The sequence below is a fragment of the Macaca mulatta genome, chromosome 9 (assembly GCF_049350105.2).
Source record: "Macaca mulatta isolate MMU2019108-1 chromosome 9, T2T-MMU8v2.0, whole genome shotgun sequence".
Taxonomy (NCBI): Eukaryota; Metazoa; Chordata; class Mammalia; order Primates; family Cercopithecidae; genus Macaca; species Macaca mulatta.
The window spans coordinates 135,806,553-135,827,785 of record NC_133414.1 but is presented as its reverse complement, the minus strand read 5'-3'; the positions used below and the strand labels follow the sequence as shown (position 1 = coordinate 135,827,785).

At 46.8% G+C, this 21,233-nt stretch overlaps 1 protein-coding gene across 3 annotated transcripts in view; it reads left to right on the top strand.

Moving 5' to 3' along the window:
* Window positions 1-21,233, top strand: part of CPXM2 (carboxypeptidase X, M14 family member 2) — a 246,824-nt gene that overhangs the window by 126,110 nt on the left and 99,481 nt on the right. For 2 of the 3 annotated variants that reach the window (XM_077947807.1, XM_077947808.1), the window contains exons 11-13: window positions 3,153-3,450; window positions 7,953-8,092; window positions 10,561-10,660. In XM_077947807.1, the coding sequence (XP_077803933.1) occupies window positions 3,153-3,450; window positions 7,953-8,092; window positions 10,561-10,660 (538 nt within the window). Of the gene's footprint in view, window positions 1-3,152; window positions 3,451-7,952; window positions 8,093-10,560; window positions 10,661-18,377; window positions 19,758-21,233 lie in introns of those variants that run through there. The other variant, XM_001082168.5, reaches the window with a different exon arrangement.

The following is a 21,233-nucleotide window of genomic DNA, read 5'->3' as shown; positions in this document are numbered from 1 at the left end:
TATAACCAATGATTAAAGAATATTCTTCTCAGTAATCCTGTAACATTTAAAAAAAAAATTGATGATATACTGGGCTTATAAGGGAAATCTCAACAAATTTCAGAGAATAGGTATCAGACAGACCTTGGTCTCACCACCATACAGTTAAACTAGAAGACTGTAATAAGATTAATGAAAACCTCTTCATGTATTTAGAAAATAAAAAACTTCTAAAGAATAAGTCAAAGAAAAAAATACTGACAACTAATAAATAATTAGAAATGAATAATAATGAAAAGATTACATATGAAAATTTGTGGATTATAGCAAAGTATAGTGCTTTAGGAAAATTTATAACTTTAAGTTATTATATTGCAAAGGAAAGCTGAAAGTTAACTAACTTAAGAAGTTAGCAAATAAATAAATAAATAAATAAATAAATAACAGAAGAAACCCAAAGAAAGAGAGATTAATTTAAAAACAAGGGCATTGGGAGGCTGAGGCAGGCAGATCACTTGAGGTCAGGAGGTCAAGACTAGCCTGGCCAACATAGTGAAACCCTGTCTCTACTAAAAACACAAAAATTAGCCAGGCGTGGTGGTGCACAACTGTGGTCCCAACTACTTGGGAGGCTGAGGTAGGAGGATCACTTGAACCTGGGAGGTGGAGGTTGCAGTGAGCTGAGATTATGCCACTGCACTCCACCCTGGGCAATAGAGTGAGACCCTGTCTCAAAAAAAAAAAAAAAAGAAATTAAAATTAATAAATAAAAAGCAAGGGCAAAAATGAATGAAATGATAGAAAACAAAGAAATAATATGAAGCAATTTGTCTATAGAAAGGTGTGTTTGATCAAATTTAACAATTATTCACAATAATATCTCATCAAATTTTGAATACAGCTTTTAGTGTGAGGAAGGCTATTTTAGGTGAGATACAAATGGCATTAATCATAAAAGATTAGTAAATTCGACTACATGGAGGTAAGAAAGCCTGTTCCTCAAAAGATTTGAAAAACTGTGACAAGCTAAAAATTGGGAGGAGTTATTTATAAATTATATAACTGAGAATGTTGAAAATTTAAAAGCTGAAGAATAACAAATAATAAAAATATGAACAATTCAATAGATAAATGGACAAAAGGGTAAGAGAGGAGGAAACAGAATTAATAAAAATGACAAGATGTTCTACCTCACTAGTACTAAGGAAATGCAGATGAGAGAACATTATATGTCCATTGTTTGGCAAAAGTAAAAATCCCCCCAGTGTGGGAGGGAATACGGGACAGATTTCTTGTACATTGTGGGTGAGTATACACTGTGGATGAGTATACACTGTGGATGAGTATACATTGTGGATGAGTATACACTGTGGATGAGTATACATTGTGGATGAGTATACACTGATGTAATGATTTTGGAAAATAATTTGATTACCTTGTAAAGTAGAATATTTTTATATCCTATGCCTCTACAATTTCACTTCTGGTGATATGTGCAAGATAAATTCCAACACATATGTACCAGAAGACAGTAAAAGGAAGTTCAAAGCAACACTCTTCATTATAGCAAAAGATTGAAAATTACCAACGCCCATCATCTAAGAATAGGTATTAATGCATTAAATGGGATCTCCATATTGAAGTGAAAAAAAGACTGAAAATACCTTTATTCAACAACAGGATGAATATGGGAAACACAAAATTGAGTGGGAGGAAAAAGAAATTGCAGAAGGCAACCAGCAGTATCGTTGCGCCCCTCCACCCCTACCTATTTTTATTTTTAGATCAAAAGCAAGTAAAACCAAATGGTATATTTTCAGGTATACACATATGGGATAAAACAAAAGAGAGAATGAGAATCACATCACTTAGGATACAGTGGGTGCCTCTGAGTGGGAGGCAGGAGGGTGGATAGGTAGGATGGTGTAGGCACACAGAACAGAAATTGTTAGTGAGGTCTGCGGTTGGATGGTGGGTTCATAGGTGTTTTCCATGTTGAAATAAATAACAGAAGGGAATCCCAGCACTTTGGGAGGCTGAGGCGGGCGGATCATGAGGTCAGGAGATCGAGACCATCCTGGCCAACATGGTGAAAACCCATCTCTACTGAAATACAAAATATTAGCCAGGCGTGGTAGTGTGCGCCTGTAGTCCCAGCTAGTCAGGAGGCTGAGGCAGGGGAATCGCTTGAACCCGGGAGGTGGAGGTTGCAGTGAGCCGAGATTGCGCCACTGCACTCCAGCCTGGCAACAGAGCAAGACTCTGTCTCAAATAAATAAATAAATAAATAAATAAATAAATAAAACCAGAAGGTGACCAAGCACAGACCAGCAGTGATACTGTATAATGAACTAAGCTCTCTCATTGGTCCAATCCAGGGCCCCTGAGGTGTTTAAACAAAAACAACAAAACTTAATGAATCCCAAGTCCATCTCATCCCTTACTCAGTTTTCTATACATCATGGTGAGATGATTTCCGATGTCTGTTATCATTGTCAATTTGATCTTACTGAGATTATCTTCACAGAGCTTAGCAATTTATGATAAATACTTGTTTCACTGATCAATGTTTGACCATATCAAACTTTCAAATTTTAGCTTTTGACATGGTTTTCTTTTTTACTTAAACGTTATTGTTCAACGATGTCAAGCATACGGAATTAGGGAGGAAGTTGCCCAGGATCGCCATGGACCCATCTCAGCTCTGACACTTACCGATTCCTGTTTCGTCCACACCTTCACTCACTTTCTCCTCCTCCCCCAGGTTACTGAAACTAAACCAAGGCATCATAGCCTTTCCTTTGTAAAGATTTCAGTAGATATCTCTAAAAAATAAAGGCACTCTTTTTACAACCATAAGGCGTTACCATTATTATATTAAAATAAAGTATTCCTTAATATAGTCAAGTATCTGGTCAGTGCTCACATCTCCCCTGTTATTCCCCCCTCCCCAAGGTTGTTTAAATCAAGATCCAAACAAAGCCCATTCATTTGATTGGTTTATGAGTCTTTCTAAGTCTCTTTCACATTTTCCCAGAATTGATTTTGAAATTCTAAACTTTACTAAGATTATTCCATAAAAGCACTGCTTTTTTGACTACGTCCCTGTTTGACAGCTGGGGAGAGAAAGCGGCTTCCTGCTCATTTTACTTGTCCATTTGGGATGTTCACAGGTGGCCGCCGAGACCAGAGCAGTCATAGCCTGGATGGAAAAAATCCCTTTTGTGCTGGGCGGCAACCTGCAGGGCGGCGAGCTGGTGGTGGCATACCCCTACGATCTGGTGCGGTCCCCCTGGAAGACACAGGAACACACCCCCACCCCCGACGACCACGTGTTCCGCTGGCTGGCCTACTCCTATGCCTCCACACACCGCCTCATGACGGACGCCCGGAGGAGGGTGTGCCACACGGAGGAGTTCCAGAAGGAGGAGGGCACTGTCAATGGGGCCTCCTGGCACACTGTTGCTGGAAGTAAGCCTCCCTCTGGGAGAGAGTGGGCTGCAGGCACAGGAGGACGCTGCAGGGGTCTCCTCCTGGCCCTCCCGGTATCACTACTGTCCCGTTGTCACTAAGTGGTGGCTGCCACGGTGGAGCACTTAGGACCTGCCAGCACTTTCCTAAGCACAGCACTCAGGCTCTCCTTCCATCCTGGCCCCAGTCTCACTTTCCAGTGTACAAAGGAGGTAACGGGCTGGAGACCCAAAGGGATCTGCTCGAGTAAGAAAGGCACAGGGCTGGGGTCTCTGACTCCGTGGCCTGTGCTTAGCCTCCAAGCTATTCAGATTTGACAGGGTCAGAGATGGGTAAAATTGGAGTTAATAGCAATAGTGGACAAAACAAAAACAAAGACAAAAAAAAAAAACCCAACCTAGTGAAGGGGTGGAGAGCATGCTGGTGCTGGTGCTGGTGCTGGTGCTGGCGCTGGAGCCTGAGTTTTTCTTATCTTATCTGTACGAGCTCTTCTGTTCTTGGGTGATGTCCTGTGCTGTAAACCCACAGAGGAGGCCAGGCATCCATCCCAAGCTCAACTGTGAAGGGACTGTGAGCTGCAGACTGAACCTGTGGTGAGGACGGTTCCATTCATACCTGCTGTCCTCCAGCGGCCAGCGGGCCAGCCCGTCACACTCATACCCACAGCCTGCGGTCAACACTGACTATGTGCTGCATGGGGAATACAAAGTATTGCTCCTGGCATCCACTCAGCACTGCAGAGGCTCCCAGGAGAGACTTCAGAAATTCCCTCACAGCAGCCAGAGGGCCCCATGGTCCACACGTCAGGACAAGCACTTGGTTTCCTGTCTCAGGGCTGTTCCCTAAACCAGGAGGGATGAGGATGTCCCATTTCCAAAGTCCCTCTGCATGGACTGCAGGACCCCGGGCATAACGCTTCTTCCTTCCTTCGCTTTGTGAGGGTTGGTCAAGCCAATGATGAATTTGCAAACTATTTTCACGTCAGACTGGGGGTTCAAATCCCACTCTGTTACTTAGTTGCTGTGTGATGCAGGGCCAGTTACTTAACCTCTCTGAACCCTTGCACTTTTTCATTTGTAAAAATGGTCATGATGAAGAGGAGGAGGAGGACGGTGGTAGTAATACCAGCTCCCTCCAGGAAGCTGTGAGGATTATGCAGGTGGAAGATGTGGATGTGCTTGACGTGTGGCTCACAGAAATAGTCGCAATAAGTTCCCGTCCCCTGCGGACTCCCCTCTGCAGTAACACGCTGCTGTGAAACCTCATATAAGCACATCCTTATTGTCGGTTTCACTGTACTGATAAGCGTTAATATCGTTTGACTTTGTTAGAAACTCAGCCTTCACCTACTTTTCAAGTATGTTCCCACCTTTGGGAAAAGAAAAACAAAGTAGCAATACTTGTTTCCCTGGGCATTTTAAAACATGTGCAGAAAGCTTGACGTTTTGCCTTTTACAGACCAAGTGGAGGCATTTTATCTAAATCCATCATGGTTTTACCTTGTATGAAATAAAAAAAAAATGCAAATCTCTATCTATCAAGAAAAATTCCTAATGGCAAAAAGCATTCTTGCTTTTCAAGTTTTTAGCCCTAAAAACCCACCTACAAAAAGCTTTAAGTAAAATACCTGTTTATTTTTTATGGCTGCTGTGACTAAATTGGGCATGGGCACACCCGGATTCCCCAGTATTGGTCACTCATAACATTTTGCGAAGTTGGCTGCCACACAATCACATAGGTAGCGTTTGATTTTTTTTCTATCAATTATATTTTCCATTATTTCTGGGACTTTGCAGCAGAGCCATGTGGTAGCTTGAGGCTTTTTAATCATTCATCTTCCTGACAGTGTGATGAAGTCTGCAGATTCATTGCTTTGTAGATTAATGAAATGTGACTTGTAATTTCCTTTCCTCCCCCTCCCTCTCCTCTCCACCTTTTTGTTCCGTTTTTTTTCTTACTCATTAGCTGTGCCCTGCCAGGCACTAGTTAATGGGGAGTGGCCCAGTCGAGAGCAAGGGTCAATACACTTTGAAATGTACATTGTTTGGAGTATGTGTGCTTTCACTCCAGACTCCTCTGAGCCTCTCTGTTCCTGCAACCCTGCACCTTCTCCTCTACAGTGAAGGAAGGCGTTGTGGTCGCATCAGATGCACAGAGCTGTAAGGAATGTGGCTGTGCCTTCCCTGCTGAAGCTGGTGACAAGAGAAGGATGCCAGTTAGGGAGAGAACGCAAAGGAATATCTCACTACCCCAGCTAGGACCGAAGGCTTGTGAAGAACTATCTGGGGCACATCGTGGCCCCTTGTTCACACACTTCAGACAGGAAGTAGCATTTTGCTTTCGAAGCCCGTCTCTGGCCATGTGTTCTCAGCAAGGTGATACACTCTGGAAGGCTGGCGGGTGGCAGCAGGACAGCAAGGCCCAGGCTTCTCCACTTCCCTCTGGTTTCTCATTTTGCCAGTTCTTCTAAAACTTCCTGTGCTCTGAAGATACATATTGCAAAATGGCAGGCTCACTCCAGAACGTTTAAATATCGCATTTATTTCGGTGCTAACGAGGACTAAAAGGGTGGAAGTGACAATCGTTTTCTCTGCAGACAGGTGTTCAGCCCTCCCGGAAAGCTGAAACCTGTGCTCACTGGTGACCTGTTGTCCCCTGGCCTTCTTGCACTGTCTGTAATTCCATACTGCGGGTTTGACCCAAGGAATTTTGACCAGTCTCCTTCAATGAGACGGGGGCCCATGTGAAGGATTTTCCATTGACTTGGCTCTGTCCCACCCTTTTTATTCCACTGCTCTCACTGCAAACACGCTCAGTGTTTCATCACAGGCTTAATCAGAGGCCCATTGCTGATGACATGTGAATGGTTCGAACCTGGCATTGGGTAGAGTGGCTGTATACTTAACGCCATTTTGCCTCTGACTTCAGTTACCAGGCAGCAGATTGATAGAGTTGCTCTTGACACCCCAAAGCCACGGTTTTGATACTGAGCATTGCAGGAGAGGGTTCCTTCTGGTGCACTGAGTGAGAATGAAGAAAATTTGTCCAAGGCACACAGCACTCCTGCTTTCTGTGACCCTGACCCTAGAGCCCAGGGAGGGTGGTCAGAGGGGCCTTCTACTGGGTGAGTCGCGCAGAGCACAGCTTGCTAATCATCATCCTGTTCAAAAACAAAAATGTTGGGAAGGAAGCCACTGGTACTTCAAGCCATCAAACACTCATCTATTTATTTCACAAATGTTGGCTAGTATAGTGGGTGGAGTGGTGGCCTCCCCAGAAGATAATGTCTGCTTTCTAAAACCCCACACCTGGGAATGTTAGCTTATTTGGAAAACGAGTCTTGGCAGGTATCATTATATTCAGGGTCTCCAGATGGGGTCACCCTGTGTTACCTGGAAGCAAGACAGAAGAAGAGGAGAAGCCCATATGAAGACAGAGGCAGAGAGCTTAGTGATGCGGCCTCAAGACAAAGAATGCCGGGGGCCCCCATAAGCTGCAAGAGGCAAGGAAGCCTCCTCCCCTAGAGGAGGTTCCCCCTCCCAGAGGCTTTGGAGGGACCACAGACACCTTGGTTTCAGACTTCTGGCCTCTGAGACTGTGAGAGAATAAATTTCTGTTGCTTTAAGCCAACCATTTGGTGGTAATTTACACTGTAACAGCAGCCCTAGATAATGAGTCCAGACACCCACTACACATCAGGCTGGGGCTTCCTGTCCTGCTGTCGTCATGCCAGGAGGCAGAAGGCTTGTCTGCTTTCAGGTGTACTGGGGGAGTGGGTTTGCCTACAAGTCCCCAAGCAGTGATGCTCTATTCGGAGCCGTAGGCAAGGGCATGCAGACCTGGGCCCAAACCCTGACTCTGACCCTTTCCAGACACATACGTGGTCCTGGGTACGATTCTTTCCCTTCTCAACCTCAATTTTCCTATTTGTAAAATTGTGCTGTGTTGCCTACCTCTGCTGGGTTTGGGATGAAAATTAAGTCACCTAATGGCTGCAGAGTGCTTAGGACAGATCCTGGCTTATAGGAGGCACTCGGCAAACAGTGGCAAGGATCGCAATTTTTGGAATCAAAATAGAAGACTGTCATAGAGCTATAGCTGAGACAGCATAACTGTAGAGAGAAACTTAATCAAACACTTAAAACCTGTAGTGTTCATGAATGATAGCTTTACTCCAAAAATGGAGCGTTAAACTTTTTTACTTTAATAAAGTATTTTATCTAAATAGCATTATTTCAGTTCTTTTGGCTTTTTTGTCAAAGCCACACTTCCATGTGTCCGTCCTCACCACACACCATTGCGGATGCATCTTCTCTCCAGAATCTCTAACTCACACACATTTGCTCTAATGCAAATTTTTGTCTGTAGTAGATACTTGATACCTCCCTGTTTAAACAAGGCCTTCCAAATGTTCTTAAACATTTCTGCTTCCCCCTGTGTCCCATTCCCCAGTGCCATTTTGAGTATTGTTCAGTTACACTGTTGTCCCATTGGCTTGGCAGGTCTGAACGATTTCAGCTACCTTCATACAAACTGCTTCGAACTGTCCATCTACGTCGGCTGTGATAAATACCCACATGAGAGTCAACTGCCCGAAGAGTGGGAGAATAACCGGGAATCTCTGATCGTGTTCATGGAGCAGGTATATTGAGGGCATGTGGCTGGGATGAAGGGGACTAGCTGGGGGATGAGGCTGCCAGGTGGCTGAAAGTATGGGATGGAATTAGAGCTTCAGACCTTGGCCATCGTACTGGGCCATCTTAGTGCTTTGAGGAGCAACTCTGTGTTGACACTTGAGCAGGCCCCAGGGAAGAGAGCTCTAAACCAATGGTCATTGTGCCCACTGGCCTGGAGCAATGGGACTGGTTCCTGGGCTCTCTGATGCTGCTCTGCAGGGAACAGGTGCTACGTGTTTGAGCCAACGTGCCCAGGCCCCTTGTCTCAGTCTGCTCTGGCTGCCATCACAAAACACCACAGACCAGGTGGCTTACAAGGCAGACTTGCAGCTCTGGAGGCCAGAAGTCCGAGACGAAGCTGCCCACAGGGTCGGTGTCCTTGGAGCCTTGTCTCCTCGGCTGCCATCTTGCCACCTCTTCACATGGTGGTTATCCTTCTGTGCATGTGCCTCTGTGTATGAGTCCAAATTTCCTCTTCTTAGGAGGACGCCACCTTAACAGCCTCATTTTCACTTAATTACCTCTTTAAAGGCTCCATCTCTAAATAGTCACATTCTGAGATACTGGGGTTGGAGCTTCAACATATGAATTTGGGGGCTGGGGTGGGGTGGGGACACAGTTGAGTCCCTAACACCCTCCCAGGCCTTCAGAGTCACTGTTGCAGGTGGCAGGGGTGAATGACCTGGGAGCAGCTTTAACAAGTACCGCTGGGCTCTGCTACCCAGCTGGGGAGGGGCTGCTGCTGCCTCCTCTGAGAACCTTGGACACCTCCCTGCCGTAGGCTGTCAAGGACACATCCATCTTGCAGCATTAGTGAATTCACCAGTTCTAGTTCTGCAACTAACCAAACAGTATCCAGGCCCCACTAAGGAACAGACTAACTGGAAAGCAATGGATTAAACAGAAACCAGTGTCAAGCCTCAGGGCTCCTGCTTTTTCTAAGTGTTAATTCTGACTCCACCTTAACCTCCATCCATTTGGAAGTAAGACCCTGAGGCTGGACACAAGGTTCCCCCTCCATGGGTTGTGCTCAGCAGTCAGAAGGCACATTCAGCCAATGGCTTTGGCTGGCACTTTTGGCTGCACTTCTGCACAGGGGGCAGAGGTTGGCACCAGGATTTAGCATCTGACTCTGTCCCATGATGGTCTTGGGAGACTCAGCCCCCAGTGAGCTTCCCTGGCACAGAAGGGTATGAGTCCATTTTTCCTTCTAAGGGGAACCTCTCACCCAAGGAATTCCTGTTCCCAGCCTGGAATTTTGTAAGAGAAGGCTCTTTTTCCTTTGCATCCCTGTAAAGAGAAGGACTTGACTGTAACAACCTAATCAGTCTTAAGTAATGATGCCATTTAGCCAAAAGGCCTCCTGTGGATAAAATGCCTAGTCCTCGTAATATGCATAAAGTCATTGGTAATGACGGAATGTCACCTTGGATTGGCACATCGTTCTACAAGTGGGGAAACTGAGGCATAAGGTTCAAGTGCATCGCATGACACAATTAAGTCTTTGGAAGGGTCTATGCCTGGAGTTGTCATCTGTAGGAAGGTTTCTTTGAGTTGTTTGTTTTCCCTCTGACTTTTAAGTCAGCAAGTCCCAAAAAGTCAAAATAAATATGCCTATAAAAATTAAATTTCAGTTTTTAGTAAATGTGTTTCTGTGAACCGTCTCAGATCCTAATACTTTGTAAGCCTCTGGGCATTTTAATGGAAGACTTTCTGGTGCAAGAACCCAAAAGAAATGCAGAAGTTTACATTCCAAATCCATACAGAGCCAGGCAAGCCTATAACCTGAGGACTCCTGTTTTTCTAAGAGATAATTTAATTGGTGTTTTTCTCTTCTTTTCTCCTTTCTCCTTTCCCCTGCTTCCCACTTAGCCTTTTTTGAAATGCAAAATAACCTGTCACTTCCCCCTCAGCAGACATTCCCTGCAGGGCAAGCTCATCTGTGCTCCAAGGCAGAACGCCCACCTCCAGGGGCTGGCCTTGGAGGGCATGCTGAAAGCATGCCCGCTGGCCACTTTTACAACTTATTTCTGCCCAGGAAGGTGCCAACTCAACTGTCTGGTAGATAAGACACCAGGCTAGCAGGGTCTAGATAAGACACCTGCCCTTGCTCACTAGCTCCCTCCCCTCATAAAAGTATCAGCTTTTTGCTCCAAAGGAGAAGTGGCACATTTTAAAGCAGGATGGTTCCCTAATGCTAGCTTCAGAAATAAGTTCACTTTTCTTACACCAAGACCTCGCCCTTGTTAATTGAACCCAACAATGCAGTGAGCAGTGAACCTGCTTTTCGGTTCCATGCCCCTGAGCAAGACGTGGTGCTGTGTGAGTTCTTGGTGGGAACCGGCTGATGGCGGGTTGACAGCCCCCTCCATTGTGCCGGTTGTGTCCAGAGCTGGTCGGTGGCCTCACCCTGTGTCTCATGTTTGCTGAGCAGGTTCATCGTGGCATTAAAGGCTTGGTGAGAGATTCACATGGAAAAGGAATCCCAAATGCCATTATCTCCGTAGAAGGCGTAAACCATGACATCCGAACAGGTAACTGCAAATGTGTACCAACTGTCTCTTGGTAAGAAATACCCATTTTTTTTAGGTGTTTTACTTGGGTTACAATCATGAAATGACTGCTGGAAACGTCTTACTCAGAGCCGAATTACAGTCTCCTTCCTCTAAATTTCCCACTTTTCAAGAGACTCTTGAAAGGGAGGTTTTCAACCTGTGCTTCCTGGTTGCTCTCTGTCCCTTGCACAGGATGGTCATGCAGCAGCCAGCTGACCTCCAGGTGCAGTGGAAGTTTCTAAGGAGTTGAGGAAGCAGCTCTGTCTCTATGGAGTTGTTGCATCTGCAGGCATCTTAGCTCTCAGACCAGGTGGAATGTGGCCTGTGTCCTTAAGCCCAGAGGGGCCAGGGAGGGAGGGAGGGAAGGAGCCAGGCTGCTCGGGAGAGGGAGAAGCCATAAACTGGGTGACTTATGGAGGAGTGGAGAGTTTGAAGGGACCAGCAGCAAGATGACAGCTGGAGGGGTGGGTTGGGACTGGCCTTACATGCCCCTCCAGAGAGGATGCAACTTTTCCATTAAAGCACAGGAAATCACTGAGCGTGATGTCTTAGGAAGACTCAGGTGTCTGTAATGTGAAGGGTAGGATAAGAATAACAGTAATAATAAACGAGGGCATCTCCTATATGCCACTCTGTTAATAGCTTTCTTGTATTAACTCTGTCATTTAACTGCATCATTCCTCACATAAATTGTATCTTTCTTGATGCTGTCATTAGATGAGATGTATCAGGGAGACCCAGCTCCCACTCACTAGAAGGGATGAGTGTCTGATGGTGTTAACTAGTCAGGGTTAGCACACGTGATTCCCTTTTGAATGCAGGGTAGAAAATTCTAGGAACTTGGATAATCTGAGGGTCAGAGAATGATCTCTAAAAGGCAGTGCTCACATCTTATTCCAACTCTCTTTGCTATGGAAGAAAAGAAATTGTAAGACCCAGGGTTTTATAAACCAAATTTGGTTTCCAGTTCCTAAAACGCCAAAACAATCTCCCATTTTAAAATGCACTTATGAAGCGGCCACACCACGTCAGGACAGCAGAAGGCTGCCCCTGGATCACTCAGCAACAGCAGGAATAAGGAGCTGTTCCCCACACGATCTGTTCTCAAAGAACGCTCACACACGCTTTCTCTCAGTTGTTTTCACTTTATCCCTCTGAGGGAGACAGGCCATTCGTTCCCACTCATTCAGGTGAAAAACAGCAGCTTAAGGAGGGCAGTGACCCACTGATGGTTAAGGGGTTAGAAGAGTTTGGCTTCAGGTCTCCGACCTCCAGGTGGGCTGGAAGATGCCCTGCAGGTGCCCTTCAGGGTCCCAGAGGACTCTGCCCTGTTCTTTGCTGGTTAGAAAGTGATATGAAAACAAAGGTGCTTAACAAGTCCAGGTTTTTCTTTTGTGCCACAGGGCTGTCATGACCTGGGATGCCCCACTTAAAACTGAAAATGCTGTGTCCCACTCCCCACCCCTGTCCAAGGCAAACAGGGCCATGATCTGACTTCCCACTGCTCCTCGTGGACTGACAGCCACACAGGGGGTCATCACTGTGGCACCTCTGTCCACCTGAACCTTCTTCCCTGGGAGGTCCCTGGGTTCCTGCCTCCTGCCTTTCAGGTCTTTGCTCAGATGGCACCATCTCACTGCAGCCAACCCTGACCCCTGTGAGCATGGCACACCTCCCTGCTGCCCTGTTGGTCCCTCTTACCTGCCCCGACTTTGTCCCTTCCCCGTGGCACATCTCCCTTCTAACACATCACATAATAGGCTCGTGTGTACTCTGCTCGTTATTTGTTTCTGCCTCTTCGCCCCCACGAGGTCAGGAGCCCTTGACTGTTTGGTTGGTTTGTTCCTCAGTGTATTATGAGCCCCCTGCCTGGCCACTTCTGAGCAGTGGATGCTCAATAAATACTTGTTGATGAATGGGCGGATGAACAGTCCATGATGGTCCAGGATTACCCAGTGAGAGGCAGAGCTATGATTTGAGCCAAGCGCTAGAGGCTTCAAATCTGGTGCTCCTTCCTTTATTTCCATGCTATTTTTCTTGATCAGGGAGGAGAGGCTCCTTCTCTGCAAACTGTTCCCATGATCCTGTCCTGTCAACAAAAGATCCCATTCCACCTGCCAGGAAGCAGACTTTGGGACATTAGGATGAGGTGAGGCTGGGGTTCAGACCTGGCCCATGTACCCTTCATTGCCAGGCTCCCTAGCAGTGGGCCTGGCATAAAAGACCAAATATGCAAATGAATAAACTGTGTCTAAAATGCCACAAAATTGTAGATTGCTGTATAATGCCATAAATTGCATTTTCCCATCTAGTTACTGATTTCTTCACTTAATAATATTTTCTGAACATTCATACCACTTGTCACTGATCTTATAGCCATGAACCATGAGGCTTCACACCGAATACCATGGAATTTTGTACATCGTAGCCCCTCATAGGTGTTCATTTTTTTCCATATATTTATTCACAATTCCTTAATTAATTCAGCAAATGTAGATGGCATAGCTGTAATGTGCCAGAGACCACGCAGAGTGTTGGCGATCATTATGCATGAAAGGCTGTGTGATGTGGTTCTGCATAGGATTTGTATTTTAAACATTACAAATGAAGCTCCTTTGAAATGACAATTCTAGAAGAGCCTAGAACATTCCTTGACTATTTAGTGCTTTGTATGCAATGTGAGAAAACATAAGAGTTTTGAACTGAGTGGGAGATAAAAAGACCCTGGGGCCCCATAAGCTAAGACAGAATACTTTGCCTAATGGGTGCTGAGTTTCAAGCCCCTGCAATCAAGGAGACAGTTTTGATGAGCTAATGGGAAATGCAACTCCCTCCCTTGATTTTCCCCTCTATAAATAATTTCCCAGTGTATTATCATGACAGATAAACTCCATACTTTACACACGGCTCTTTATTCTGTTTCAGAATCTTTCGGTTCTCAAGAAAAGCTCTGAATTTGCCTTGATTTCTGTCTGAGGTTTATGTGATCTGACAAGTTTTATTTTGGGATGGATTTTGCATAAAGTAAACAGAGGTATTAAATGGAATTCCACAGGGAGGGAAGCTGGTAGGAATGCTTTGAGTTAGATGCATATCAGTGCGTTGGACAGACACCCGGCTCACTGTTCCACACGACTGTCCTTTACTTGGTGGGTGCTGACCTGACCTGCTCGTGTTGACATTCTTTAGACCTGAGTTGCCCCTTCTGCCCGTGTATAGGAGATTGGTCAGGGTGGTGGGAGAAATTATAAGGAAAGACACAAACCTTCTTAGAAGGTCAGGAGGTTTTGCAAAAACTTCAGAAGGGCAGAGTAGATAACAAGGGAAAGTAAAGGAATTTATCTAAATCAATTTGTTTACTTATGTCTCCAGAAACCAACCTTTGATCATTTGTGTGCAGGACTGCTCTCTACTCGGGGGTGGACAATGTTAATTATCCACAAATTGTGTTTGCTCCAAGCCTTTGTCATTAAATCTGTACTAAATAAATACAAACATTCCTGGCTTATGGGGGCTGCACTCTTGTCAGTGGTGCTAAGTCGTGCAGTCCCCTATCCACATGCTCAGGCAAAATACTTGTGTCTGCATACTTCTTTCATCCATTGCTTGGCCAGAGTCTGTGGGACAGGCTTGGCATGCGTGAATGCCTGGGATGCCCATTATGTGTTGACTTCCACTGCAGCTCCCTAGAAGGTTCACCCTGAACACAGACCTGAGCACTCATGGGGACAGCAGCCCAACACTGCATCTCCCGCTTTTCATAATGTGATTCCAGACTTTTCCAGTGGCTAGAGACAGAAGCAGAGAAAATGAGAGCCTCAAGGAAGACATTGGGAAAATAGCCAAGAACTGAGGACAGCATGCCCTGCCAGGCCAATGAGGGCATCAGGCAGATCCGTGTCTCCTCAGTAGAAGCTTTCAGATGACGGGGCCAATGCCCCTCATTCTGACTGTGTGAAGCCACACACAGTCCTGATCATTGTATTCATTCTTTTGACCTTTCTTATTGAGCTCCTACTGTGCACCAGACTGGAAATACTGCAGTGAGTAAAACAAGTATGGCCTCTAAAAGTACACATTCTAGTGAAGGAAACCTAGAGATAACTCCAAAATGAAGATTTAAAAGTTTACTATGCACTGTGATCAGTGCCATGAAAAAAAAATAAATCAAGTGATATTTACAGATAGATGGGAAAGCCAAGGAAGGGTCCCTCCCTACGGGGACATACACAGGCTGGCCTTTAGAAGAGCAAAGAATAGCATTCAAGTTGGAGGGAACAGTAATTGCAAAGGCTCAGAGTCAAGAATCAAGAAACAAAAGGAAGCCTTGTGTGGCTGGAGAGAGGCCGGCTGGGACCAGTGGAGCGCAGTGATGTGGAAGGGGCCCACAGGATCTGCGTTGGGTTTTGCTCTAAGCACTGAGCCCTCATCTGAATGGGGTGAACCCTCAGGCTCACAGGAACACTATCTCCACCTGCTTGTCTATTTCTCTTCAAAAATTAGAGGGCTTACCTGACAGGACCACAAGGACAGAACAAATTTCTTGAAAATTAGTAAGAATAGCTTTCATTATTAAAAACAAACTCTAGGACTGGCGTGGTGGCTCATGCCTGTAATCCTCGGCACTTTGGGAGGCCAAGGCGGGTGGATCACGAGGTCAGGAGTTCGAGACCAGCCTGGCCAATATGGTGAAACCCCGTCTCTACTAAAAAAAAAAAGAGAGAAAAAAAAAGGACAAAAATTAGCCAAGCGTGGTGGTGCGCACCTGTAATCCCAGCTACTCAGGAGGCTAAGGCAGGAGAATTGCTTGAACCTGGGAGGCAGAGGTTGCAGTGAGCTGAGATCGTGCCACTGGACTCCAGCCTGGGCGATAGAGTGAGACTCTGTCTCAAAAAACAAAACAAAACAAAAAATCGAACTCTAGGCATTTAAATGGAATCTTGCAAGGCCTGACTTTAGAAAGGGTGAAAGGAAGTAGACCTGGCACAAGAGTTGGGAACAGCAGTGGGAACAGTATATGCAAAACCCAGAGGTATGAGATGTGTGTGTCCTGAGACACCACTGCAAGGCAGTCAGAATGGCTGGAACAAAGGGGTGTGAGATACAATAGGGGAGGGCAGGAACTGGGACCCCAGAGGCTCCAGCCACCCAAGGACTTTGGATTTCATCGCCATGTGGCCCTGCGATAACGGCAGGTTTAGGGAGTAAGCACCATGATGTGTATAAGAAGGCCAGCAACAGCACAGAGGGTGGACTGGGGAGGGGACAGGGAGAGCTTCTTCTGGCTTTTTCGGGGACAAGGGGAATCACAAAGGCTTCTTATTAGAAACATGAAGTTGAGCCAGTTATGCTGATAACCATTAATTGTGGGTTTCTTTCACTGCTCAGCTTACTAAGGACCTCCCTTGGTGAGAACCTGGGCTGCCCCCTCCCTGAGGTGTTTAACCTCCAAGTGCCATTGAGTCAGGTGCTCCCACTGAGAGGTCTGCTTCCAGGGGCCTCCAATGGCCAGTGCCCTACAACAGTTGTTGGTGGGGGCAGGCTCTTGGCCTTAACTAATCCCCTCTGAGCACCCTTGGTAGTTGAGACCTGATATGCCCCGCTTCTCAGGCCAGTAAGCCACGTGCTCTCCTGGTCGCTCACTTCTCTCCAGCCCATTCAGATGAACCAATGTTCTGACCTGTTCGGTGTTCAATCCAGGAGGATAAATGGCATGCATGTTGAGCACGGAAGAGGAAAACACGGGCTCTACAGGTGCCTACAGCTTTAACACAGAGCCGAGGCAGGAAGCAGAGGCCATTTCCACTCTCAAGGATGCGCTGCCTGGTAGCAGGGAGAGGGGAGAGGACAGGCAGGGCACGTGGAGGAGGTGGCTCGCTTGGGCTTGTCAGGGACTGTGGGACCCCCGAGGGAGATCTCCAAAGACAAGCTTTGCTGTGAGGCTCGAGTCACCTGCTGGTATAATTCAGCCTGTCGATGTGCTCCTGAAAAGGTATGAAGTGGCATTTTATTTAGTTGAAGAACTTGCCATTTCACTAAAAAAGACCCAGGACACATGCCAGGAGCCACCCACCTGAGCGTGTACCTGGGTCTGTCAGATGAGTCCTGTTTTCCTTTCAGCTCCTTAATGATGTACTTGTGGCAAATGACTGCCTCCACGTTTCACTTCCCGTCACGTCCTGTGCTCCTGTGAGCTCAGCGTATTGCACTGGGTGTTTCGGATGAACTGGGATTAGAATGCTCATGATTTCAACACGATGCTTCAAAGTGTTATAGATCTGTGTATATGGGAGATGTATATTTGTAAACACATACATAGTTTTCTTCCATCCATTAGAAGACTTCAGGACTTGTTAAGACAAGCAAACCTTGTCCAGGGACTACTAAGTACTTGATCAAACCCAACCTTTTCTCTACCTGGCTCCAAAACTTTAGACTGGTCAGGACGTTCAGATTGTCACAAGTGAAGGACTGCTGATTACTAGCTGTGTGACCTGGAGCAGGATACTACACCTCTCTGGGCATCAAATTACTCACATAGAAAAGGGAATAAGCGTGCAGCCTGTATCACAGAGTCACTTGGAGGGTTCAGTGAGCCAGTGCCAGCCTCGTCTTTCTGTGTGTGGGTAGTGTTCTCCGGGATGGCCTCTGGTGTCTCCTTTTCTGTCTCATGGTCTCTGATATGCTATGGATCTAAATGTTCTCACCAGGCTGTAGGCTCTCTGGGAGAAGTGACCTCAGCCTAGAACCTGTCTTTTTTTTTTTTTTTTTTTTTTTTTTTTGAGCCAGAGTCTCACTCTGTCACCCAGGCTGGAGTGCAGTGGCATGATCCCGACTCACTGCAACCTCCGCCTCCTGGGTTCAAGCGATTCTCCTGTCTCATCCTCCAGAGTAGCTGGGATTACAGGCACCCACCACCACACCCAGCCTCCCAAAATGCTGGGATTATAGGCGTGAACCACTGCACCTACCACAGGGATCCAGCCTAGAGCTGAGGATGGACCCAGGTCACGTTAGGTGCCTGGGAGGTAATCGGCCGGTGGTTACCTGGGAGGCATGGGCACCACCTCAGCTCCAGCTTGAGTTTCATGTGGTCTCAAGGCTCCTCTGCCCCGCAGCATCCATGTATAGATGCCCCTGCAACTCCCAAGTCTCTCCAGGCCCCAGCCAGGGAATGGGGTACAGGTGCCAGGGCCTCTCCTGGGTCATCTGACTTCAGCCCAGTTAGTCCTTTCCTTCTCTTTCCAGAAGTGAAGAGCCCACGCCTTTAAAAAAATGGTTATTGTGTACTTGCAGCCATGCTAAGGAAGCCAGGAGGCCCTGCACTGATGGCTTTTCAAGATGGCATTTTGTGGCGAGGGCATACCGTTTGGAAGTTCAAGTTCGTAATGAGTGGCTCATATTGTCACAGAGCGAGGAGCATTAGCGATCGGCCCTCCAGCTTTGCTCCTATGTACTGACGCTGCGGGAAGCCTACACCTCCCCTCCCTGTTCAAACCATTAAGGCAGCTTTCAGAGAGGAAAACATCTTGGCTTCCAAAATGCATTAAGAATTTGCATCTGCAGGAGCTAGGATTCCACGTTGCCAGCCTGAGAGTCTCTCTCTCTGGCCCAGGGAGCTGGTCTTGGAGGAGGGCTGGCGGGATTTGCATTAGCAAGAGCTGCTCTGAGTCTCCCCTGGTTTTCCTTTCCACAGCCAACGATGGGGATTACTGGCGCCTCCTGAACCCTGGAGAGTATGCGGTCACAGCAAAGGCCGAAGGCTTCACTGCATCCACCAAGAACTGTATGGTTGGCTATGACATGGGGGCCACACGGTGTGACTTCACACTTAGCAAAACCAACATGGCCAGGATCCGAGAGATCATGGAGAAGTTTGGGAAGCAGCCCATCAGCCTGCCAGCCAGGCGGCTGAAGCTGCGGGGGCGGAAGAGACGACAGCGTGGGTGACCCTCCTGGGCCCTGGAGACCCGTCTGGGACCCACGCAAATTAAACCAACTTGGTAGTAGCTCCATAGTGGACTCGCTCACTGTTGTTCCCTCTGTAATTCAAGAAGTGCCTGGAAGAGAGTGTGCATTGTGAGGCAGGTCCCAAAAGGGAAGGCTGGAGGCTGAGGCTGTTTTCTTTTCTTTGTTCCCATTTATCCAAATAACTTGGACAGAGCAGCAAAGAAAAGCTGATGGAAGTGAGAGAACTCAGCAAGCCAACCTGGGAGTCAGAGAGAGAAAGAGAAAGAGGGGAGCCTGTCCGTTCAGAGCCTCCTGGCTGCCTGGAAAAGGATTCTGGTATTTCCCCTGTTTGCGTGACAGCAAAGGTTCCACATGCATTTGCAATTTGCACAGCTAAAATTGCAGCATTTCCCCAGCTGGGCTGTCCCGAATGTTACCATTTGAGATGCTCCCAGGCATCCTTCGAGAATCCACCCTCTCTGGCCCTGGGACATTGCAAGCTGCTACAGATAAATTCTGTGTTCTGTTGACAATAGTGTCATTGCCAAGTGCACATCAGTGAGCCTCTTGAATCCATTTAGTCTCCTTTTTCAACAAAGAAGTGTGTTCAGAAAAGGAGAGAGAGGCTGAGATCACTCAGGAGTTTTGGGCGGTAAGCATGGAGCTTCTTGCACAAATTCTGGGTCCATAAAGAACTCCCAAACTCCCTGCAGATCCAGTAGCCCTGGAGTCTCCCCAAGTAGGGAAAACCAGAGGTGCCAGCCTTCCTGAGGGGCCAGATAATTTAGCCTGGATCTCCTCTTTCACCTGCTAGGACTGGAAAGAGCCAGAAGGGGGGTGGCCTGAAGCCCTCTCCCTGCTTGGGGTATTGCCCTGTGTGGAACTGCGTGCTCATGGGCTGGCCTCATGTCAGTCTGGGAGTTATTTTTGATATGTGGAATGCCAGATCTTCCAAATCAGGCTAAATGCAATGAAAACCTCTTAGGATCGTCTGTGGAGCATCAGTTTGGGAAGAATTATTGAATTATCTTGCAAGGAAAAAGTGTGTCTCCGTTTTTGTTAATGTTGCTGCCTCATTGACCTGGGAAAAATGAAAAAAAATAATAATAAAGAAAGCAAATGGTAAGACCCTTCTGGTGTGTTTGGCTTTTCTGGGTAGGCTTGCAGCCACCCCACTACCTCTTTCTGAGGTTGGTCAGCCTAGACAAGGTGCCTGCTTGGGGGTGGCCATCCTGCACCCCGACTAAGCTCAGCACTGATGCTGACAACACTATGTTCCCTGCCTCCTTCCTAGGAGAGACACATGTTTGGGACCCACTATTCGCTCTTGGAGATGCCCGTGAGCATCTTTAGAGAAAAGATTCTCATGTAGCTTTTGCACAGTCTATACTCAGGGTCAGCTAACTTTTCTTTAAAAGAGTCAGTAAATATCGTAGGTTTTGCAAGCCACACAGTCTCTGTCATAACCACTTAGCTCTGCTATTGTAGCACAAAAGCAGACATACACAGTACAGAAATGAATGGGCCAGCACTTTGGGAGGCCGAGGTGGGCAGACTGCCTGAGGTCAGGAGTTCAAGACCAGCCTGGATAACATGATAAAACCCTGTCTCTACTAAATATATAAAAATTAGCTGGGTGTGGTGGTATGTGCCTGTAGTCCCAGCTACTCAGGTGGCTGAGGCAGGAGAATCATTTCAACCGGGAGGCATAGGTTGCAGTGAGCCAAGATCGCATCATTGCACTCCAGCCTGGATGACAGAGAAAGACTGTCTCAAAAAAAAAAAAAAAAAAAAAAAAGAAATGAATGGGCATGGCTGCATTCCAGTACATCTTTATTTACAAAAACAGGTGGCAGCTGGATTTGGCCTGCAAGCTAGGGCATAGTCACACAGTCAGCTCCTGCTATAAGCTGTTGTTGGCTGATAGAACTTTCTGTGATGATGGAAAGGTCCTATTGTGTGCTGTCGAATGCCACAGCACTGGCCATGTGTGGCTACTGAGTACTTTAAAGGTGATCAGTGAAACTTAAAAACTGGGTTTCTCATATTACAGAATTTTAGTTTTAATTTGACTTTTAATAGCCACTTGTGGCTAAAGGCTACATATTGGACCACACAGCTCTCAACTAAGCCCATGGTAGGAAAATCTGACCCTCGCAGCAGTAGATATGGAGGTGGTGCTATAAAGCATTTAAAACTATAAACCACCTTTGTATTTCAGAAGGTGGAGCTGCAGGGGTGAAAGTGACCCTTCTGGGCCCTTGAGACATGTCCTGGACCCACAATTTAAACCCGAGCAATCCCACATTTGCTTGGAAGATTGTGGATTTGTCCAGTCCCTGCCATGCTGACCCAGAAGCCAGGTCCTGGCCCTTGATGCCGAGATGGCTCGGTCTCATTTCCAGTAGTCAGCTCTGGAACTTGCGGCGCTACTGCACACAGCCTACTGCGTCCATGCCATTCTAGACCCTCCCTGCAGCCTTGTCACCAAACTGAGCCCGTTTGCAGGCACCTTGGGATCGCAGGCAGGGGCTCTGCATTCAGGGCTGGCCAGGACTCTTTGGTGTGTGATGTGAGGTCAGGCATCCTCTCTAATCTCTCA